At 41.5% G+C, this 25,231-nt stretch overlaps 1 protein-coding gene across 1 annotated transcript in view; it reads right to left on the bottom strand.

The window, feature by feature from the left end:
- LOC121324789 (TANK-binding kinase 1-binding protein 1-like) overlaps positions 1-25,231 on the bottom strand; it is a 32,948-nt gene continuing 7,717 nt past the window's right edge. The window contains 10 exon segments of the mRNA XM_041266965.1: positions 1-1,219; positions 2,237-2,329; positions 2,332-2,834; positions 4,319-4,428; positions 17,443-17,504; positions 18,109-18,311; positions 19,295-19,445; positions 20,046-20,150; positions 20,761-20,877; positions 22,195-22,430. Coding sequence (XP_041122899.1) covers positions 1,091-1,219; positions 2,237-2,329; positions 2,332-2,834; positions 4,319-4,428; positions 17,443-17,504; positions 18,109-18,311; positions 19,295-19,445; positions 20,046-20,150; positions 20,761-20,877; positions 22,195-22,416 — 1,695 coding nt within the window. The 5' untranslated portion in view covers positions 22,417-22,430 and the 3' untranslated portion in view covers positions 1-1,090.

The raw sequence follows: 25,231 nt of genomic DNA, 5'->3' as shown, positions 1-25,231 counted from the left end.
TGCATAGTATAGCCATGAAAAAAAAAACTGCAAAATTACCATGCTGTAGTACACTTGTATAAAAGGAGCAGGGATCCTTTTCAGTGCAATATGATACAATATAAGACATGAGATAATGAATATGGAGCATAAGCAGGGTTTCTGTTGGGCCCCTCTTTACACGTTCGCTATAAACCGGACTGTTATTTTGAGCCTAGCTTGTAAAGATAGTTGGCAGGACATGTTGTAAAAAATATGTTGTAAAAACCATTATATTGCTTAAAAAATGGGGGGGGGAGCTAGTTTAGAGAAAAATTAAGAAGGAAAGTTAACAGTTTATAGATGAAGATAAAGCCCAGAACTCCTATTTGTAGACACCATTCTGTGATTTCTTCACAGAAATAAATCAATGGGTTCCACAGTCCCAGCATATGAATCTATTCTATACATTGTAAATATAGTTCAAAGAGTTAAGATAGAAAATGATTCTACATTCAGAAAAGTACTACTGTACTGCATTTTAAGTACGAGACGGCTTCTTTTTGAATAAATCAAATACCAAAAATGTTTCTTTTTTTTTTTTTGCTTTTGATTGTGTGTTTTTTTATTTTATACAGCTTGTACCCAATATGGCATTTGGTACACTTTAGCAGCCTTATTATAAAATGAATGGGAAAATGTATCCCTTACAGTCTGGTGGAGGATTTGGGATATTTCTGCATATTCCATTTAGTCAATTTCAATCTTACCTAGGCAGTGACTTTTTGCTTTTGGGTTAATGATGAATATTGATCCAATTCAGCAGTTTAAAAAAAAAAAAGTCTGTTACATTAGAAATCAACTTTTTGAAAAACAAATACCAGATACCTGATTGAGAGAAAATTCTTCTTGATTCTTTCTCTGCTGTTCAAGACTACTATATAACTTGTTTTTCAATGTTTTTTCAAAGTTAAAAAAAAGACTTGGCTATAGTCTTATTAAATTCAGTAACATGCAATTATACCCCTCTTTAATTCTTCTTTCCCCTTTCTTTTATTTGGGATCAGTCGGAAATAGTCAGAAATCCTGCATTCAGTTCCTGGAGGTTTCCCAAAAGGGGGCGCTGTGGCTGTCAGATCTTGCTGTTCTCCAGGTGCGTGTCAATGTGTTTGATCAGAGCGTCGTCGGGGTAACCAATAGGGAAGGTCAGCTGACACAGCGGGCAGCTCCTGATGTCACAGTCTTCAGTCTCCATCCAAAGCTGCAACCAATCAAAAAGCAGCACTATTACTCTTTTTAACCAATCACATGCGAGCAATCATAACCCACTAAAAGATTAGCAGGAGTATCTTTTTTTTTTCCATGCCGACATGGAGGTCCAATGGTTAAAGAAAAAGGCTTGTAAACAGGAGGTCCCTGATTCAAATCCCAGCTCACCCATTGACACACTGTGTGGGACCTTGAGCAAGTCACTTAACCTCCTTGTGCTGCGTCTTTGGGGGAGACGCTGTTGTGAGTGACTCTGCAGCTGATGCACAGTTCACACACCCTAGTCTCTGTAAGTTGCCTTGGATACAGGTGTTTGCTAAATAATAAATCACTGTTAAAACTATTTAAGACAATACTTGGGAGCCACCTAACTTCCCCTAAGCATTTTTTAACATAAATTGATCACAATTGATCACAACAGACTGAGTTAAATGAAATGCTCCACAGTACAAAATGATCATGGAACAGGCTACTGAAAACGTTCTCTTGAGAGGCAAGGATAGAGGTTTCTATGTCTCTGATGCAAAGTAAAAGCCAACGGTGTACTGTGCCACCTGTTGGTCAAACACTGCAGTTTATTTTGGCAGGTCTAGAAAGAGGAACATTTCAGATAAAATGTATCACGAATACTCGAGGACTAGTATTTGTGAAATCGCGGCACGCTGTACTTGGTTTATACGAGCAGAATGTGCCGTGTGCTTTCAGAATTGTGCTGAAATTCTGACGTGCAAATCTACCTTTCTTTCAATTTACACCTGAAAAAGACACTTTTGAGATCTTGAAAGCTACTGTTTGGGCAACACAGTTAATCTAACAAGCTTCCTTAATTACTAAAGGCGCAGTAGTGCAACTTAATAAATTCATCGGCAAACCTTCCATCGACGTGCTTGTCATTGAATTCAGGTTACATTCTTTTAGTGTTTCTGAATCTGACAAACGGCATCAGGTTTTAAATGTAATACACAGTGGAGAGGAGTGAAAAACAGAAGGGAGGAAAGAAATCACTCACGTTGATGGAGGGCCAGGACTGGGCATGCTCCGTGTGCTGGTACCCTGGGGGTGGGCAGCGGAGTGCGGAGGAGGGAGGGGGGAAGGTATTGGGGGTGGGAAGGCAGAGCAGGACGTCTCTCCTCTGATGGACCCAGCGCCCAGCGAGCTGGGGGGGGTGCCAGCGGCCCACTCCTCCTCGTCCTCGGAGGACTGCGGAGGCGGGCGGGCGTTCTTGTCAAAACGCAGGTGGAGGAGCTCCTGAGGGATGAAGGGATCTCGGCTGTGGCGGGGGCTGCTGGTCACACTGCTGCTGGGCCCCTGCTTGTGATACCCCTCACTGTAGGGCCTAGGTTTGGGCAGGGTGGAGACCGGGTCAAGCTGCAGGCGGGACGGGCGTTGGTACGCGGCGGGGTCGCTGACCTCCGAGTAGCTCCTGCGCCCCTGGAAGCTCGCTCGCAGGTGGTGGCTAGTCGGGCGGCCAGTGTAGGAAGCTGGACCATCGTTCGAGTCAGGCAGGGGGGACCTCCGATGGACGTCAGGGGACAGTCGTTGTGGTACAGGCGATCGCCTTTGGGGGGCGGGAGAGTGCCGCTGAGGGACTGGGGAGTGCCGCTGGGCTGGAGGAAGAAGAAGAACACAGTTCGGTCAGGGTCCACAAACGGTCCTTTTTTTCTATTATTTATGAAATGTGGATATCAGGGGATGGAGATAAGACTCCCATTGCATAGAAGTGTGATCCATTCCTGGTTTGAGTTTAAATCAGACACACCTGAGCTTGTTACTTGTACAGTAACAAAAGGTGGTATTAAAACCTGGAATGGGTGAAACTGCTATGCAAACAGGTCTAACATTAGTTATTATTTTTATTAATCTAATTGAATTTAGTGCTGTGGCAAATGTATTCATCACTACTTGATAACCTGTCATAGCGTCGAGTACAGTATGAGCTGTCTGCACAAGTCAGGATTATATCTCACACCACCGTTTAGTACAATTAGATACTGCTGAATTGAACATGCTTTTTCTTAATGCTGTGAACCTAGAGTCTAGATCCTCTCCACCAACCTCTCCCTCCTTGTCATCTTCACCACCAAAGCCCTGGCAAGGACCTTTTCACCTACCCCCCCCCCCCAACACAAAGCCATTTCCACTTCCCTTCTACCACTTCTCAGTCATATATTCATTTGTTTGGTTAAACTATAATGTACTTCCTGTAGTGCTAAGATAGTGATCACAGATTTATAAAAATAAAGGCAGTGTGTTAGAAGATGCATCTTTCCTGTGGCTGGTCTGTAGCTCTTAGTTTCCCGTACAGAGCAGGGTGTGTGTGTGTGTCTGTGCGTGTTTGTCTGTGTGCTTGCATGGTAGCTTGTCTACTCACGACTCGATTCTAAAACAAAACATTTGGACACAGTTATTTCCCTGTACAATTCCGCTATTCAATCAAACTGCCAGAGAAAGGACTGGAGGATCCCAAATTCCCCCGCACACCACAAAAAAACTGCCATACCATTGTGTATGTGTGTTGAAGTGTGTGTCATACCCTCGTGTGTGTGTGTGTGTGTGTGTGTGCGTGTGTGTGCGTGCACCTGGCTGCTCCTGGGACAGACTCCTCAGTAGTGTGTGTGTGTGCACCTGGCTGCTCCTGGGACAGACTCCTCAGTAGTGTGTGTGTGTGTGTGCGTGCACCTGGCTGCTCCTGGGACAGACTCCTCAGTAGTGTGTGTGCGTGCACCTGGCTGCTCCTGGGACAGACTCCTCAGTAGTGTGTGTGCGTGCACCTGGCTGCTCCTGGGACAGACTCCTCAGTAGTGTGTGTGTGTGTGTGCGTGCACCTGGCTGCTCCTGGGACAGACTCCTCAGTAGTGTGTGTGTGTGTGCGTGCACCTGGCTGCTCCTGGGACAGACTCCTCAGTAGTGTGTGTGTGTGTGTGTGCGTGCACCTGGCTGCTCCTGGGACAGACTCCTCAGTAGTGTGTGTGTGTGTGCGTGCACCTGGCTGCTCCTGGGACAGACTCCTCAGTAGTGTGTGTGTGTGTGCGTGCACCTGGCTGCTCCTGGGACAGACTCCTCAGTAGTGTGTGTGTGTGAGTGCGTGCACCTGGCTGCTCCTGGGACAGACTCCTCAGTATTTCGGTCTGTTTGGAGCTCAGGCTCTGCAATCGGGACAGCTCCTCTGTTAGCTCAGTGTAGGCCAGGGCCAGGTTCACCCTGAGGGAAACAACAAAACAAGACAGAAACAGAGCGTTACGCGCCTCGAAAAAACACACAACAAACAAAAGAACAACAAGATGTTCTGTCTCCATCCACCTTCCCCTCTGCATGACTGGAATCAGCAGTGTGCAAAGTGCTGAAACATGATCAGAGTTGTCAGTTATACGTTGTTTGCAAAAGTTAGCTTGCTGAAATGTCTGTATTCTTTAGAAAGTTTAGACAAATGACTGGCTTACTTTTTTTATTTTTCTAATTTGGCTAAGACACCTTTTAAATCGGACAGTCAAACTAAGGTTGTTTGCTGCTTTTTTATCCATTAGGGAAAAAAAAAAAAAGAAACACCATTCTACTGTTTTCAGTGGACATCATCTATAATGGACGTTATTGAGGGAATTGTTATCATTATGGTTAATTCTGTGAATTACAGTTGATCAGTTAAAGTCGAAAAGAAAAACAATCATGGGCAGCAATACTGTTTGGCCATCTGCTCAAAATACACATGGGCATAAAACATACTTACAAAACAGATCAATCTAAAAATGCACTTAGCTTTTTTTTCACCTCATTATTATATTTGGTGTATCTCTTCTTTGTCAAGTGGTTAGAAGACCCATCAGGCCAGTGCCTCTCTCTCTCTCAGTCTGCTGAGAGTCTTAACGCCCGCGCTGTACCCTACTTGGCATGCGGACATGTGGTTTGTGAACCTATCAATAGAACTGCCTCGCTGCTCTTTCCAAAGCCACAGGGCTACTATCTCTCATTGCAGACAGCACGATGCTTTCTAATTACAAACTCTTTGCACTTGGGGTTGGAGTGACACAGCTCGGTAAATTATACTGAGAAAATACTCAAAACATTTTTTTTGAATAAAGCCTGCTTATAATTATATATATACACACACACACAGTACTGTGCAAAAGTTTTAGGTTTATACTTTCAAAAATAGACATGTTAATAGTTTATATTTATCAATTAACTAAATGCAAAGTGAGTGAACAGAAGAAAAATATAAATCAAATCCATATTTGGGGTGACCACCCTTTGCCTTCAAAACAGCATCAATTCTTCTAGGTGCACTTGCACAAAGTCAGGGATTTTGCAGGCATATAGTCAGGTGTATGATTAAACAATTATACCAAACAGGCGCTAATGATCATCAATTCAATATGTAGGTTGAAACACAATCATTAACTGAAACAGAAACAGCTGTGTAGGAGGAATAAAACTGGGTGAGGAACAGCCAAACTCAGCTAACAAGGTGAGGTTGCTGAAGACAGATTACTGTCAAAAGTCATACACCATGGCAAGACTGAGCACAGCAACAAGACACAAGGTAGTTATACTGCATCAGCAAGGTCTCTCCCAGGCAGAAATTTCAAGGCAGACAGGGGTTTCCAGATGTGCTGTCCAAGCTCTTGAAGAAGCACAAAGAAACGGGCAACATTGAGGACCGTAGATGCAGTGGTCAACCAAGGAAACTTACTGCAGCAGATGAAAGACACATCATGCTTACTTCCCTTCGCAATCGGAAGTTGTCCAGCAATGCCATCAGCTCAGAATTGGCAGAAAACAGTGGGACCCTGGTACACCCATCTACTGTCTGGAGAAGTCTGGTCAGAAGTGGCCTTCATGGAAGACTTGCGGTCAAAAAGCCATACCTCCGACGTGGAAACAAGGCCAAGCGACTCAACTATGCACGAAAACACAGGAACTGGGGTGCACAAAAATGGCAGCAGGTGCTCTGGACTGATGAGTCAAAATTTGAAATATTTGGCTGTAGCAGAAGGCAGTTTGTTCGCCGAAGGGCTGGAGAGCGGTACACGAATGAGTGTCTGCAGACAACAGTGAAGCATGGTGGAGGTTCCTTGCAAGTTTGGGGCTGCATTTCTGCAAATGGAGTTGGGGATCTGGTCAGAATTAATGGTCTCCTCAATGCTGAGAAGTACAGGCAGATACTTATCCATCATGCAATACCATCAGGGAGGCATCTGATTGGCCCCAAATTTATTCTGCAGCATGACAACGACCCCAAACATACAGTGAAAGTCATTAAGAACTATCTTCAGCGTAAAGAAGAACAAGGAGTCCTGGAAGTGATGGTATGGCCCCCACAGAGCCCTGATCTCAACATCATCGAGTCTGTCTGGGATTACATGAAGAGAGAGAAGCAACTGAGGCTGCCTAAATCCACAGAAGAACTGTGGTTAGTTCTCCAAGATGTTTGGGCCAACCTACCTGCCGAGTTCCTTCAAAAACTGTGTGCAAGTGTACCTAGAAGAATTGATGCTGTTTTGAAGGCAAAGGTTGGTCACACCAAATACTGATTTGATGTAGACTTTTCTTCTGTTCACTCACTTTGCATTTTGTTAATTGATAAATATAAATTATTAACAGGTCTATTTTTGAAAGCATTCTTACTTTACAGCATTTTTTCACACCTGCCTAAAACTTTTGCACAGTACTGTGTGTGTGTGTGTGTGTGTGTGTGTGTGTGTGTGTGTGTGTGTGTGTGTGTGTATATGTTGACTTCAGGTTAAACGATTGCGACACATATCTGATTATTTCATTTTGGCCATTCCAACCCTTGTCCGTTTTTCAGGGAGCATAAAAAAGATACAATGTCAAAAATTCATAGCTGAAAGGACGGTGTTTTAAAATAAGTAGGCTTCCATTTAGATGTACTGTACTGGTTTTGTTGGTACAGTACTACATTTTGAACACAAGTAATGATATGATTCTGAAAATATCACTTGCCAAAAGAGACGACTGGACATGTGGACTGTAATACAGTTCATATTTTTAAATCCGGTATGTATTGTAGCAGTATGTAAAATTCCCCATTAACGACCCAACAGCAAAATGAAATCAAAATGTTATCCATGCACAGAACTGCGTAAAACGTAAAAGGCAATGCAATTCAGCAAAACCAAAAGATTAAAAAACACAAAAACAAACCCAGATTCCCAAGTCACTATTCTAAACTGCAGAATATAGAGCTGGACAAGGCCCTAATGTCACATTTCACTTGCAAACGAAAATACACAAAAGCAACTAAAGACCACAGATTTTTAAAAAAATGCATCACAGTATTTAAAACTGTCTAGCTTGTCTCATTCACTTTGCATTTTCATCACGTGAAATTAGAGGAAGCGCTGTGTGTCATTTCACTGTGATTCTTGAAACAGAGTACGTAATGATCCGTAAAAGTAGTGGAAGCGCTGTGTAAAATGTCAATAAACATGACGAGTATTCTGACTAAACAAAGTACGTTTCTCTTTCTTGGGCTGTGACCCGACAATGTCTATTAGTTTATTTTTAAAATTGTGACTTCTATATATATATATATATATATAGCATATACGATATATATATATAATATATATATATAGCTATATATATATGGGATTGATTTGTTTCTTAATACAAGGACAGTAAAACACAACACAATGTGTATCCGAGTGTCGTATATCCGAGTGCTGACTCTGTGTGTGTGTGTGTGTGTGTGTGAGTATATATGGACTGGAGAGGAAGCTTGTAGTGGGAAATTATGGTTACCAGCTAGAATGCCAAACCCCAGGTAACTATAGCTCTCCCAGAGCGTTCTTTAGTTTCCCACTATGAGCCGAGGTCCGCAGTCCAATGAATCAGACAAAAGAGTAAGTGAAGCAAGGCTATGTACTAAATATGATTTTATAGATTTTGTTTAAATATTGCTGAGCTACAGAACAAATAAATAAAATTAATAAATACCATGAATATGAGAATTAATAGATATTACATTTAACCCACACCTGAAGTGCATTGTGAATTATACTGCTTAACAAAGCTTTAGTGTTAAATAATATATGAAACACAGAAGTTGTCAGCCTGGCTTGCTCACTGCATCACAGAATTCTCAGAGGAGTCTGCTGTTGAGTCTGTGAACATTTATTGACATCGTCGAGCTGGAGTTGTTAGAATTTTAGTAAGTCAGAAAACACCAAAAGCAAAGTTCTTATGATGGTTTTAGTGTTTGCAGCATCTTTGTTTTTTAGGATATTTTGTCATTTTCTATTACGTGCAAAATCACTGTCCAGAAGACTGAGATGCAGGTTTGTCTGCCATTCTGCTTTGTTGTGTGAAAAAAGGAAGGACGCTTGTAAAAAAAAAAAAAAAAAAAAAAAAAAAAGCAAGTTGGATATATTTTTGGTCATGTGTTAATTAATTAATTTATAATATATATTATGAATGAATCGGTCCATAGACATTCTCGCATGTGATTGGTTAAAACCTATATTAGGGCTGCTCCAAATTAACAGATTAAATCGGACCAATTAATCAACTAAACAGTTGATCACAAATTTTGTTTGTGTATATTTGTGTATATATGTGTGTGTTTTTGAGTGTATACATCTTTCAAGAGGAAAAAGGGTTTTTAAAAAGGAGACTATTGTACAGATGAAAGTGCTCAAAATGTGTCTTGCATTGCAAAACTTTTTTGCAACACCTTTGTGAAAGTTCAGCCTTAGTTGTGTGGCTTTGTTTTCTTGAAAAAACAAAAACAGACAGTTTGAAGTTTGACATTTTTTGGGGTAGAACGTTCTGTTCATAGGTTCAAAGACTTTTTTTGTTAGTTTTTTCTTTTTTTTTTTTTTTTTTACACAAGTGTTCAGCTAAGGAAACCGATTTCTAAAAATAGTTTGATCAACAAAAGCAAAAGCATTGCCCTTTCTCAAGACACTGCCCAAAGTCCCTGGCCATTGACTTTTAACGTTACACTTTTCACACAGTTTGCTTGAGAGCAGATTTTTTAGTTTTTTGTTCGCAGTTTATTGTGAAAAAATGTATTCTATAAAAAAACAGTTTCCGTATTCATGTAATGCTACAGCCAAAAGTTTTGCATCATCTACTATTTTAGGATTGAGACATAATTAAAAAAAAATGACATGAACAGAATTGATATCTTTTATTTAGCATTATGTAATCAAAGAAACTGTAAAATGAGATTGCAAAAGTCTATAATAGCAGCACAGTATTTCACATTGGATCTTTTAAATGCCATATTTTTTAATTTCTCAGTTTTTCGTTAAGTACAGTATATGGAAAGCTACAAAGCGGTATGTAATATAATATGTTAACGTAATATTATTCAGCAGGTTTCATTCGACTTTATGAAGCAAAATGAGCTTGTTCTATTGGGGGATGCAAAACTTTTGGCCGTAGCTGTACTGTACTTCCTTACATGAAGCAAATCTGCTTAAACCAATTAAAAAAGAAAAGCCATAATTATTATCAATAAAAAATGCATTTTCATTTTTCTGACTCTCATTCTTTATGCTATAGGTGTCGGTGAGATAGCGCCCCCTAGAGCCAGAAAAAGCTGCACGCTTTTAATCAAACAAACAACAAAAGACAAACAAAAGGGATGAGGGCTAAAATAGGTTTAAACAAATAAATGAATTACCAGACAAATGAAACACAACCCAGCAGCGCTAGACAGAGTGCTAGCCTAGATCAGTCTGTTACTCCCAGCTCTTCTCCCAGCTACCTCCACAAACAAAGGGCCGGGCTCCTAATCAGCTACTCAAACCCAGCCACATTCTGCACATGGGTTTGGCAGGGATGAGAATTATCCCCAGTCCCTGCCACACTTCAATTCAAAATAATACATTTGTAACAAAATATTTTCTACACGCCGCAGTGCTGTTAAAAATAAACACTGTTCCGTTTCACTGCTCATTTTCTAATGACGTGTGTTTGAGGATCTTTTTTTTTTTTAAATAAATAAATAAATAGCGTCTATTTAAAGAAAGCGGGGCTTCTCAAACTCAGTCCTCCCTTGTGTCTGCTGGTTTTCCATTCCAGCGTAGTTCTCCTTACTTAACTAGATCCTTCATTGAATGGATCATTCGCTTAATTAGACCTTTCTACTTGTTTTCAGCTCTTGAACAGTTGCAGATTTGAAATTAGCTATAACATTTTGTAAGTAAGTTGAACTCTGCAACTGTTTAATTAAGATCTAATTAAGCGAATGATCAATTCAATTAAAGGGTCTAGGTAAGTAATTGATAGCTCGGTTGGAATGAAAACCAGCAGACACGGGGTAGGGGGAGGGGTGGGGGGGGGTCCCCCCAGGACCAGGCTTGGGACAAAGCATATCAAAATCACAAAAGCCAAGCTCTTGAAACACTTTCGCAGAATGGAAACAGAAACAGCTATTGCTGTATGCATTACAGCTTTAGAGGCTCTACCAGACAAAGGAAAATTAAATGACTGCCTTCAAATGCGGGGCCCCATTTATATATTCATTACAAAAATAGATCTGTGATATATATTACTGTCGGCTAACTGCAGGGACTTTAAAATAAAACGTCGGAACGTTTGTTGGTATACTATTCCAATGGGGTAATAATTATCACTGAAGGTATGGGTCTGGGATGTGGGTTTAGATTTATGTATGAATGTTACAGTTATATATTTGAGAAAGTGTTTGTATTCTAAGATTGCATGCATGTTGTTTAAAAAAATATACAAAATATTTCTTTGACTTGCAGTAAAGTATATAACCTAGCATGCTGTCAACATGGGATAACATGAATTAACCAAAATCATGAACTGAATCATGCAAATAACAAGGGCTGTATTATTAGAAAATATCACTTTTACTGTAATTTTAAGCTTCTGAAACTGAGATATTTCGACAGGGATAAGAATATGCTTTTAATGAACACCAAGTCATCTATAAAAAATTTTTTTTTAAAAAGTGTCATCAGATCTAACAGTGTTTATTTACTATGATTTGAAATCAGGGATCAAGTCCTGTTTGCCAATCTCAATTTCATTTCCAATTCCTTTTTAAAATCAATTCCCAATTCCAATTCTCTTTTTAATCAATTCCAGCACACCATTGATCAAAATTGCAATCAGCAGCAACAAATTAATTCAATTGAAGTCGCTGTTTGTTAGTCAATTAGATTGGCTTCAAATGAAAGCAGCTGAAAAATCACAACAATTATCATTGTCTCTAAAATAGAAATGTAAATTCCTTTGAAGTAAAACCCTGTTTTGATATACATTAAAAAGTGGGGTTTGTAACAAGTAAATGCTTCAGATCAGTAAAAGGGTTATTTGAAATATTATCTCACGTTTATGGTGTATATCTGAGTTTGTGTGGCTTTATAATAACATCACACAACTTTTTTTATGCAACAAAAAAAGGGGGAGTTTTTGGTACAGATTTGAAACTATCAGCAATTGAATATAGGCATTTTGCAAATTGTGAGGTGAGATCGAAGATAAGGATAATCTGTCTGAGGAGCCCGATTTCAGATAGAGAAGTGAGCACTGATAAAAAGGTGGCTTTGCGTCTTAGTGTCTCTCTTATCTGATCAGTCAGAACCAAATTTCAAGAAAACATGATGGTATTTATTATAACTTCAGTCAATCCTCTATGCATGAGTCACCAAACCAAAGTTGCTTTTTACACGATGGTGCCTGATAAACAGTGTAATTACTGCCAGCCTCCAACTCGTAACTTTAAACATCAACATTTATAGGCATGCACAACAATTCGCAGAAAGATGACAAACAAAGTTTTAATCTGGGGATGGCATTCCTGAATTCCACAGCATACACCAGCTGCATTCAATCTGAATTATGGCACCACGATCCTTATGGCTAAATTAATTATTATTTAGTTTTTTGTTTAAGACAAAAAAAGAATCACTGATGTCCATTAGGTATGAAATTCAATATTAGGCAAATGTAGCTTATTATGTACCCTTGCATCCCAGCGACAATCCAATCCAATCCAATACAGTAAGCTTTTATAGAGCACTCTCAGCGCAAAAGCAGCCCAGGACACACGAAAATAAAAACACACAAAAAGCCACTGGCCAACCAATCCAGCTCAAGAATAAACTAAAACAGATCCGTTTCCAAAAGTGATTTAAAAGGTTCGGCTGTGCCGGCATTCCTGGTGTGGCTTGGGAAGGAGTTCTCAAAGCCAGGGCGCAGAAAAGCTGTAGGCTCTCGCCCTCCCTGACTTCAGACCGCTTCTCGGAACTACCAAAAAGTTCAGCACACGCTGATCTCAAGGTGCAACTTGGAGCATTGAATAGAAACAAATAAAATAGAAAAAGGTTTGAGAGCGACCTATTTTCTACAGTGTGCCGATTGCAGGTAAATTGCTTTTTCTATTGTAAATGTAAGACTTGAGCAATTTACCCACAGCCAAAAAATGATAAAAAAAAAAATAATAATCTAACAGCAGCTAGCTGATGAGTTTTGGAATTATAGGCAGTGTTTTAAGCACTAAATACTATAGTTTTTTTTTATAGTTTCGCAACAATTAAAATGTATTCCTAACGCTAGCTGGAACAAGAGTCTGTTAATTCCCATTTCAAATCACACTCTGTCAGAATTTTCAATTTGCAAAGCAATAGGGCTTATCACTTATTTGCACCATTGGGTTTTTGGTTTTTCTATAACCAAGGTTCAGTCTTAGTGAGCATCATGTTCTTAATCATTTTTATTTTACACCCCCTGAATTGACTCACTTGCTGACAGGATGGGACGCAGCTGTTGTGGTTTTTACCCCAGTTTTGCACGGCTCTGGTTTCCCTCAAACTACCCCAGTATCTCCTGACATTTGACTTCTGAGTATTCCCAATTGCCCCTTCTCTCAGTTCCTCATTCTCAAGCAACTTAATTTTTTTATTTTTTAAATATCAACCAATCATATGCAATACCAATAACTGACATTTCTATAGCGCCTTCCATCGCAACAAAAAAGAACAATTAAAAAATTAGATTCATTCGAATTTGACCAAACTAAAATGAAAAATGAAGATAAAGAAACAATGAGAGGTCTAAAACAAAAATGTAAAAACATTTGAAAAAAAGGACTAAAATAAAATGCAGTTTTGATTGTAAAATAAGAAAGCTATGATAAAAAAGCTGTTTGTAAATATTTTAATTTTATATTCATACAGCTTTTTAAATATCTATTTTTAGTAGTTTATAAACATTCCTATGCTTTGAAAAGTGAAAAATTACTTTTAACCAGTTGAGAAAAGACTACAAACTTGATTTAATTGCCATGAAGACAAATGCAATATACACTGCACGATACTTGTTAGTATAGCTAATTAAATACACCTGTAAAAACGCAAGGATCAGTCTGTATTACCAATGCATTACATTACTCCAGATTTGACCAACTCAGCAACACAAATTAAGATTGTAATCAACATTTTGCTGAGCGTTTCAGGTATTTTTTGTTCTATTTTGTTTTGACGACAGAAAAGCATGAAAATGAAGAAGTTAACCCTGGCTGCTACTACACAGAGCTGCAAGTCAAGCATCTGAACTGATAAGAATCATTCAAACTAACTGTACTTAGTACTGTACTTACTGAGCCTCACTGGTTCGCCATGAGGGGGGCAGGCTTCATGACGGAGACACATAAAAAAAAGAAAGTCAAGCCAAGAGAAGAATTAAATGCACACAGCGAGCACACACAAGCTCCGTCAGAATTATTTACAGAAATGCGAGAGTTAGCCCAGAGCAGTGTGTACTGATCAGGTGATTATCCCGATTCTGTACTACTTAAAAAACGTTTTTCACACTTCTTTATCTTACTAATATCTTACTCTCACACACACACTCTGTAAAGACCAAGCCTTCGATATTACGCCTCTCCTTATATCATAGGTGTGAATGCCTTTAATATATGTATTGCAACCAACTGGGCTTTTAAAATTAGCACATGCGTGAAGAATGGCTGCTCAGTTTGAAAATGTGGGCGGGGGTGCATAAGGTGATATAAAATGCACTTTTTTGACATGAAGGGAGATTTGGGTTCCAATCTAGTCAAGTTTGAAGAGGCTTGCGTTTATTCAAGAATAAACCTTTGAGGTGTAGGAAAAGATAGCCAAGACATGTGCAAGCACGGTCACAGTGGACAAATAACCCACGGCAATGAAGGGAAAAAACAAACAGTGTCATAGAACCCATGCACAGTATCAGGTAGGTTTGGGTGATTCAAATTTGCAACAAAAGTTGTTTTTTGGGGAGGAGAGCTGTAGTGGAAAATTATTGACCCGAGGGAAGACCATTGTCACAGACAGGGCTGGAGTGCCTGAAGCCGCAGCACCCTGGGAGGTAACAATAATCTTCCTGAGGGGCATTACATTTTCCACTATGGCTGATTCTGCAGCACATCTTTAATATATTAATTAAGAAAATAAGTGAGGCAAGTTTGGATAATAAATACGATGTTATATACTTTGTTTAAATGTAGCTGATACAGCATAAGTTAATAAATAAATAAGATAAATAAATAGATAACAAAAAATGTTTCTGAAGTTCCTACTGTATAGTTATCGTTTGCCGACTGCTGCATAATCCAGTTTATATCCTGCCTGTCCTATTTGTTTTCCTCAAGTTGAATTTGTTTTAATTTCAGAAAGTCCGCAAACAGGGCCAGTGACATTTTAATCAGCATGTTAGTGTTTGGAGAATCTCTTTCTTTCTTCTGTAGTATGTTTTGTAATTCATTTTCTGTTAAGTCACGGAATCAGCGTTCAGCCATTTTCTCTTGTTATGAGGAGTGCAGGGGAGAAGGGTGTTCCTTTGAAAAGGGGCGGGACTGACAGTGATGTGAACCAATCACATGACAGACGGAGACTAGTGCCCGGTGGTGTAAGGATGTTAGGGCAATAGTTAAATCTATTTTTCCTCCTATGATGAGGTTTTAACCAATCAAAGGACACAATTTCCAACTACTGATTATTATATATATATATATATAGGGCTATATATATATATATATATATATATATATATATATATATAATCAGTAGTTATTTATAATAGTCTAGTCATCAAACTATGTCATATATATATCTTATATATATATATAGTATATATACACACATATACACACACACACACACACACACACACACACACACACCAATCCCATCCTATAGACCTTAATGTTAATGGAATTCTGATATTAACAACTGCACACTGCTTATTGACAGCTTTATTACGAGCTGCCAGTGCTAAAGAACGCACTTGCATGATTTATGCGCATGAATCATGCAACTGTATATTTCTGGCGAACTGTAGCAGAATCGTAACTTTGAAACTGGATAAGAATTGAGATGGATTTACAGCGGGAGGTGGTACATTGTAAAAAGCAGACAACGTTGGACAATTTCTTATTTAGAACTGATTGTAAGCGCAACATGTATTCTTAATGTCTGCTTTACTTGTTGTAGGAAAGTTGCAGCACATTGTTGTGTAGTAATAAACCTACTCCCCTTTTTGTTTGTTTTACACACGCGTGAAGTAAAAAATTCTGTTTGAGTATTCTGTGTTTCTCATGTTCATTTTTTAACACCAACAATCAAAACACATCTATTTAACTGCTATATTTGTACAATTATAATATACATTGTTGTTCCATATAAATACACTTGAAAACGGGGGCTTTTCGCTTATTGGCAACTTTCAGTTAATGACAACGTTTTGCAGGGAACCGAGAGGTCATTAATAAGCGGCATCTACTGTATAATACAAATAGAAGATATCACAAACAAACAGAGTCCAGTTCCACGTAGCTGATTTTGTTTTGAGAAACGTGATTAAATAAAAATGAAATAATAAAACAAATAAAACTGCACGTGTATAACTACACGACCCGATGCAATACTCAATATTCACCAATAGTAAGCAAATGAAAACAGGACGTCAAATTTGTTAATTTCAACTAATTCAAATTTTAAAAGAAATAACATAGAAAAACCCAAAGACATTTGCATTACCAACAAGCCAAAACCCCCCACCCCCCCACCCCCCCCACCCCCGCTGCATTTAAAATTAGCATCGCAACGCGAGATATTGTGATGCACTGCAACTACTTTCATACTACGCTAAGATGCAGTAAGCAGGCAGGTCTGAATCAGAAAAAAATTATTCGAAAACCACAAACGCCTCATTGTAGCTGGCAGATGGCTAAGGAGCCACATGACATCAAACAACTGCAGTCCCAGAGCCTAAGAATAGAGACGCAGCAGCACTGACATGGCACTGAGTAACACTGTTACTCGTCGGTGCAAGGACCCATTGATGGCTTTTACCGTTTCACTACCTTTTCAGTGGCATTGTCAAAGCGAGAGGTAACGAATGCCCATTCTAGAATGGTGATTGGCATACACCCCCACGTCTGGCACTTCAATGCCAGTGATACAACAAGAAAAAACACACAAAAAAGAAACTCCCCCGTTTTCTTTGAATAGCTTTGCCCTGTGGGTACAGTTTCAAATAAATGAAATGTTTAGTCTGCCTGCCGTTGTGTAGTATATTATTATGTTATTCATTTTTATTCAGTATTTTATTCATTTTTTATATGTAAAACGATTTCGGGCGATTTATCACAAAAGGCGCTATATAAGCAATACAGATTGATTGATTGATTAACTCAAGATTTTAATTTGTACAGACACTAAAACACACCTGATGTTTTCTTTAATTGTGATTTTTTTTAAATGTTATTTTCATCTATATTTTAGTGTTCACAGTGAGTTTCTTTTTTCGATCCCTGTCCAGTTATTCTGACACTGGCAGTGGGACGAGATGTGCCACCTGATAAGTGAAATCAACTTCTCAAACCCACTGCCTTCCACACTGCAGCCCTGCGCTTTCTCGAAACACTGAGCTACTCAAACCCACTGCCTTCCACACTGCAGCCCAGCGCTTTCTCGAAACACTGAGCTACTCAAACCCACTGCCTTCCACACTGCAGCCCAGCGCTTTCTCTAACCACTGAGCTGCTCAAACCCACTGCCTTCCACACTGCAGCCCAGCGCTTTCTCTAACCCACTGCCTTCCACACTGCAGCCCAGCGCTTTCTCGAAACACTGAGCTACTCAAACCCACTGCCTTCCACACTGCAGCCCACACTGCCATGTAGAAATACCGCAGCATTACATTTGGCAGAATAATGCGTGGATTCAGACTCACTGCTCATCTCCAGCCTTCTTGATCCACTCCACGTCACACTGGTCACACTGGGCAGTCATCTCCTGGATGGACACAGAGCAGGGGATGGGGGTTAGCTTTAATCCCCAGACCTCTCGCCCCCAAAACCCAATAGGTGCCTAAAGCACCAAAGTCGTTATAGTCTAGCCACATACAGAAGCAAATTACATCCCAAGGCACAGCAGTTTGACTCATTCCAGGTTTTACTGCAAGCTTGATTAGCCACAGGTAACAGACTCTGGTGTGTGTCTTATTAAACTTCACGGGATGAATCAAACTGCTATGCAACAGGAGTATTTATGGCCAGCCCTGCATCCCCTATACTTAAAAACATAATATAGTAAAAAAAAGATCATGCTATCTTACAGTGGCAAGAAAAATCACCCCAATACGAAATGTTTTTATTAACTCATTAACTGCTGTTGTCCTCGTTTTAAGGGTAGCTTACTTTGTATTTTTTTAACTATAACATCTAGCCTGTTATTTTACATTTTCTCTTTAACTATATTGTTAGGATAACCTACTGGAATTTTGTTAAAAAAGCCAAAAAGGGAAGTGTAAATGCAACGGATCAAATATTTTCAAAGGAAAATTGCACGTGTACTCAATGGGCTGATTAGAGTTGCGAAAGGAGACGGGAATACTCACCCCCTGCTCCCGACCCTCCTCCTGCTGTCTGAGCTCCTCCTGCAGCCGCTCGCACGCCCCCTTCAGCTCCTCCTCTCGCCGACACGCCTCCGCCGCCTCCCGCCGTGCCTCCTCCAGCTCTGCCTCCAGCCGCTGCAGCTCCAGGTCAGAGAGCGCGTCCAGACTACGCGAGCTCTGCAGGGCCATCGCGGGACAGGCCAGCACTGAGGGACGGGGACACAGAAACAAAGGGACCAGTTACTGCGCTGCACAGATAAAAGACTTGAGTAAGGTCAACACAAATAGCACCTGAATTATTTTTGGTTGAAAAATCCTTTATTGGGTTGACATGAGAACAGGACACTTTTTCTTTTTTTACATACATATATACACCATCTCAGACTGGAGCCTAGCAGTCCTGTGAGGTTCCAATGTGAAAAGGCTGAGTGTGAGTATAGCACTTATTTCCTTAATTCCTAAATGACATGTATTTGTATAATTCAATGAGATATCTAATACAAGAATGCACCTGCATGCGCCACACTACCAAACCAGCAATATGTTCCTTAACACACCATAGCGTTACATTTACTTTCAATAGAAAAGTTATATTCTCTTGTGACAACGTGTACAATAGTTCTGGGTCTCATTTATCAGTAGTTCAAAGGGCAACAAAATCCAATGAACTCAAAAAGTTTTACAACAAGCTATTTTAATGAATATCTAAAATGTAGTAGTTTTATAATATTCTATAAATATTTACTATATATATATTATATGATATATATAGATTATATCTATATAATTTATATATTTGGTTATAAAATATGTTAATTTTTATATAGTGCCTTTCACAGTGGACCACCATCACAAAGCGCTTTACAGAGGCAGGCTGTGAACTGTGCATTATATGCAGAGTCACTTATAATAGGACATTGATTTAACATCTCATCCGCAGGACGGAGCACAAGGAGGTGAAGTGACTTGCTGAGGGTCACACACAGCGAGTCAGGCAGTGGCAGAGGTGGGATTTGAACCGGTGACCTTCTGATTACAAGTCCTGGACTTTAACCACAGGACCACACTGCCACAGATGTCAGTTTTAGTGCCCTGTATGGCTGCCCTGGTCTAGGTCAGACTGTCCAGGCAAGGGGAAGGGCTCCCAAACAAAGGTAAGGCTGAGGTAAGCCTTAGGTAAGTCACTCACTACGGGGATGGGCGGGGCTGGCGTGCAGTTGCAGGTACTGCATCTCCTTGCTGCGCAGCTGTGAGTTGAGGTTCTGCAGGGAGCTGTCTCTCTGCCTCAGCATCTGCTCCAGGTTCCGAATGTGCTCCACGTGCTTCTCCGCCAGCGTGGTCTGCAAGAGACGGCAACAAACACTCACCGTCAACAGGACCGGAACAGGGGAGGATATGCACAACCAACCTGAAACACCAGAGCTTTCACCCGCCCACCCACTGCAGGGCACCGACCACACAGCAATATGACTTTAACTTCAACTACCTTTAAAAGCTAAACGGAAGGAGAGCAAAACCTTGAGAATGAACCTGGGAACGGAGATTTAAAATGCTGGAAAAAATAAAATCAATAAAAGGCCCTGGTTAGAAAAGCAGTTGTCAGATGGCAGCACTATAGTGCCGTTTTAGCACCAGGACTACAATGTAAAAAAAAAAAAAAAAGAAAAAAAAAGGACAACAGTGCCCCCTGCTGTCGATACTACCTACATACACTTCTCACACTCTCAATCTGTGTGAGTGTTTGTGTCTGTGTGTCCAACATTTCTGGTTAAAACAGCCAGTCAAAAGGTTGTCCAGTTAATTCATAAAGAGCCATTCACGCAATAATATATATATATAGAATTTAAAGATAATCAGACAAGCTGCAGGATTGTGTCTCTCCAGGACCACAGTTAGCCAGCCTTGCTTTATAGTATTCTCATAGACTCGCTTTGCCTCACCATCTGATCCAGGTCCCTCTGCAGGTTACTCCTCTCCATGTGGATCTTCTCGTAGGCCTGGATTACAGCCTCCAGATGCTCCTCCCTCTCCTTGCTATTCTGGAGCTGAAAGAGAGAGCAGCAGACAAGGCTCCAGTCTTTGTTCAGACAGTACAGACCTCAAGGGTCATCTCAGCCCAATCGGATCCTTGAGAACCGCACTTTAATCTATCAAGCTCGATTTCTTATACAGCGCCTTTCACACAGTGAAACGGACATAAACAACAACAAAAATGCATAGCGTGCACGACAAGAGACCCCTTTAGATGACATTTATTCAAATGATAAGTGTGTTTAAAACTGACAATAAGGTACAGCATTTATAAAAACAAAAGAAATAGCGTAAAACAGGATGATACATTTTCCCTTTAAAATTCATATGCTTTAGAATCTTGAAACTCATCAATTTCAAGCATCTAAAGTGATAGATAGAATTAATTATATTATATATCTTAATATAATTATTTTAAATGGCATCATACATACAAAAATGAGACAAAACCGGTTTGCTTTATATCAGCAGGAATGCCCTCAGCGACAGTGATTGTCTGTCTATAATGGACCTTGTTTTACGGACACTAATGCTTGATTATAGACCAGTGAAGGTCAGTTAGCTGGTCTGTTGTGTGTCACACATGTCCTGTCCTGTCGCCCCCCTGTCCCCCGTCCCCCTCACCTCATGCTGAAGCTGGTTGAGCTGCTGCTGCAGGCTGTTGTTCAGCAGTGAAGTCTCTTTGGTCTCGAAAGAGCAGTAGGAGTTGCGATCGTCACTGAAGTCGCTTATCATGGGGAACTGCAGAACAAGAGCAGAGAGAAGAGATGAGAAGTGTGTGTGTGTGTGTGTGTGTGTGTGAAGAGGAGGATATGGAGAGGAGAGGCAGGGAGTCACTCTGTGTGTGTGTGTGTGTGTGTGTGTGTGTGTGTGAAGAGGGAGGGATATCTCTCCGTCCCTCAGAGAGGCACAGAGTCACTCTGGGTGTGTGTGTGTGTGTGTGTGTGTGTGTGTGTGGATGAGCACACACACTACATCCTAGACCACTCTTCCTCCTTATAGGCAGGAGTCAGTGTGTGTGTGTGTGTGTGTGTGTGTGTGTGTGTGTGAGGAGGAGGATATGGAGAGGAGAGGCAGGGAGTCACTCTGTGTGTGTGTGTGTGTGTGTGTGTGAGTGTGATGAGGAGGAGGATATGGCTCTGTGTGTGTGTGTGTGTGTGTGTGTGTGTGTGGTGTGTGGTGTGTGTGTGAGGGAGGAGGATGTGTGAGGAGTGTGTGGGTGTGTGTCTGTGTGTGTGTGTGTGTGTGAGGAGTGAGGAGATGGGAGGCAGGGTCTCTCTGTGTGTGTGTGTGTGTGTGTGTGTGTGTGTGTGTGTGTGGAGAGGGGAGGAGGGGGTCGGATATGGGAGAGGAGAGGTCAGGAGTCGATCTGTGTGTGTGTGTGTGTGTGTGTGTGTGTGTGAGTGTGTGTGTGTAGAGAGGAGAGGCAGGGAGTCACTCTGTGTGTGTGTGTGTGTGTGTGTGTGTGTGTGAGGAGTGAGGAGATGGGAGCCAGGGGGTCGCTCTGTGTGTGTGTGTGTGTGTGTGTGTGTGTGTTCGGAGTGACGGAGATCGGGAGCCAGGGGGTCAACTCTGGTGTGGTGTGTGGTGTCTACATCCTAGGATGAGGAGTGGAGCCAGGGGTGTCACACTGTGTGTGTGTGTGTGTGTGTGTGTGAGTGTGAGGATGGGAGGGAGCCAGGGGGTCGCTCTGTGTGTGTGTGTGTGTGTGTGTGTGTGTGTAGGAGTGAGGAGATGGGAGCCAGGGGGTCGCTCTGTGTGTGTGTGTGTGTGTGTGTGTGTAGGAGTGAGGAGATGGGAGGAGAGGGGGTCGCTCTGTGTGTGTGTGTGTGTGTGTGTGTGTGTGTAGGTGAGGAGATGGGAGCCAGGGGGTCGCTCTGTGTGTGTGTGTGTGTGTGTGTGTGTAGGAGTGGATGGGAGCCAGGGGGTCGCTCTGTGTGTGTGTGTGTGTGTGTGTGTGTGTGAGGAGATGGGAGCCAGGGGGTCGCTCTGTGTGTACACACACACACACACACACACACACACACACACACACACACACAGAGCCAGCCCCTGTACCTTGATCTCGTAGAGCTTGAGTCTCCTCTTGAGCCCGCAGTTCTCCCGCTCCAGCCCGGAGAGCCGGTTCTTGATGTCCTGGTAAGCGGTGATGAGGGCAAAGTGGGGGGCAGAGTACATGGTCCCCGAGAGGGGTCTGCTCGCCCAGCCCACCCCACAGCCCTCCTCCGTCAGCCCCTCCGCTGTCAGAATCCCCAGCTCTCCACCAAACAAAGAGTCCATGAGGCACAGGCAGCCTGGAAGAGGGGAGGAGAGATAGAGAGACAGAGAGGAGAGGGAGAGGGGGAGGGGGTATAGGTGGGGAGGAGGAAGAGAGAGAAAATTCAAAAACAGCTCTACATTGAAGGAGAATCAGGATCCAACAGGATACTCATCAATCACTAGAAATACTTCACGAAGAAGAAAAGTCATTGATAAACTGAAAAGGCACTATTTTACAACATTTAGTTACCATGCTGTGTCTTCCGTCTTATTCAGATAGCATGGTAAAAATAGCCAGGTAGACTGAAGCTATTTGTTTAGTTTGAAACGCTCTCTCTCTCTCATATATCTACACTGAACAAAAATATAAACGCAACATGTAAAGTGTTGGTCCCATGTTTCATGAGCTGAAATAAGAGATCCCAGAAATTTTCCATATGCACAAAAAGCTTATTACTCTCAAATTTTGTGCACAAATTTGTTTACATCCCTGTTAGAGAGCACTTCTCCTTTGCCAAGATAATCCATCCACCTGACAGGTGTGGCATATCAAGAAGCTGATTAAACAGCATGATCGTTACGCAGGTGCACCTTGTTCTGGGGACAATAAAAGGTCACTCTAAAATGTGCAGTTTTGTCACACAACACAATGCGATGTCTCAAGTTTTGAGGGAGCGTGCAATTGGCATGCTGACTGCAGGAATGTCCACCAGAGCTGTTGCCAGAGAATTGAATGTTCATTTCTCTACCATAAGCCGCCTCCAACGTCGTTTTAGAGAATTTGGCAGTACGTCCAACCGGCCTCACAATCGCAGACCACGTGTAACCACGCCAGCCCAGGACCTCCACATCCGGCTTCTTCACCTGCGGGATCATCTGAGACCAGCCACCCGGACAGCTGATGAAACTGTGGGTTTGCACAACCAAAGAATTTCTGCACAAACTGTTAGAAACCGTCTCAGGAAAGCTCATCTGCGTGCTCATTGTCCTCACCAGGGTCTTGAGCTGACTGCAGTTTGGCATCGTAACTGACCTCAGTGGGCAAATGCTCACCTTCGATGGCCACTGGTGCTCTGGAGAAGTGTGCTCTTCACGGATGAATCCCGATTTCAACTGCTGATGTCAACGTTGTGAACAGAGTGCCCCATGGTGGTGGTGGGGTTATGGTATGGGCAGGCCTAAGCTATGGACAATGAACACAATTGCATTTTATCGATGGCAATTTGAATGCACAGAGATACCGTGACGAGATCCTGAGGCCCATTGTCATGCCATTCATCCACCGCCATCACCTCATGTTTCAGCATGATAATGCACGGCCCCATGTTGCAAGGATCTGTACACAATTCCTGGAAGCTAAAAACGTCCCAGTTCTTCCATGGCCTGCATACTCACCAGACATGTCACCCATTGAGCATGTTTGGGATGCTCTGGATCGACGTGTACGACAGCGTGTTACAATTCCCGCCAATATCCAGCAACTTCGCACAGCCATTGAAGAGGAGTGGGACAACATTCCAGAGGCCTCAATCAACAGCCTGAGCAACTCTATGCGAAGGAGATGTGTCGCGCTGCATGAGGCAAATGATGGTCACACCAGATACTGACTGGCTTTCTGATCCACGCCCCTACCTTTTTTTTTAAGGTATCTGTGACCAACAGATGCATATCTGTATTCCCAGTCATGTGAAATCCATAGATTAGGGCCTAATAAATTTATTTCAATTGACTGATTTCCTTATATGAACTGTAAAATCTTTGAAATTGTTGCATGTTGCGTTTATATTTTTGTTCAGTGTGTATATATATTACACACATATCTTCCGCATTATTACACTGTCTGCCTTACACACACTGAAATATTAAAAACAGTAAATAAGTGACAGGCCCTTTATAAAAGTACAGTGCATGTACAATTTACTGTCAACATAGCCTCTCTCTCTTCCCCCTCTTCCCTCTCTCTCATGCTCTCTCTCTCTCTGAGAGTATATATAACATATCCCAGAGTTCAGCAACATGAAGGAAAAAAAAAACAGGTCACCACAGCAAACGCCCTTGCGTCTCTAGTTCTTAATGCCTAGAATCTTCAATAGCCCAACCAATCACGTGAAGCTAAAATGGCATGTTCCCTCTCAAGATGTAGGCAACAATGCCGTGCCAAGAATGCACCAACCCCCAGATCGAAGACTCAAACCCAGGCCCCTCCTCAACAATCAACACCAAGCATTTAAAAAGGGGCCTTCTCTGAAGCAACGTTGTGGATTAGCTCGCCCCAGTCTGTCCGCCTTGCTTCTGACTTCTCTACAGAGAGTTAGACTGTTGGATTTAATATTCACACTGTGAGGCACAGTTTATCTCCTGCTTTGTCAAACAGACTGGAGTCCAAAAGCTGGGAAGGCAGAGGACTTGCATGCGTACCTAAGGTCCAAAAGATAAATCTAAAGAAAACCAGAGCAAATCTCCCCTTGGCTTTTGAATACCTGCAGATGCTGTTCAAGACTATATTAAGACTATATTAAGACTATATTAAGCAGAGGGCAAGTGACACTCTCTTCCTTTGCTAATAAAGCATCTGGCAGTTTTAGGTCGTGCTGGGAGAGAAAAAAGAAATACACCTCGGAATATTTGAATGCTCTAACCAGGGGTGCGTATGGATACTGCCGCCTTTTACACTGTACTTAAAGTTGCATTTTCTTGCGCCTGACAGTGAATCAGACTCATTCCCTAGGGTACACTGGTTCAAACAATGACGTAACAGTAAAGTTGAACTCCACAACGATGAGGGGAGCAGCGAGAATGCTCTCAAAGCCGACAAAGAATTATAGAATGAATAATT

This window comes from Polyodon spathula, chromosome 12 (genome assembly GCF_017654505.1).
Source record: "Polyodon spathula isolate WHYD16114869_AA chromosome 12, ASM1765450v1, whole genome shotgun sequence".
In the NCBI taxonomy this organism is placed as follows: Eukaryota; Metazoa; Chordata; class Actinopteri; order Acipenseriformes; family Polyodontidae; genus Polyodon; species Polyodon spathula.
Note: the sequence above shows the minus strand (reverse complement) of the source record. Positions and strands in the feature narration are given on the sequence as shown.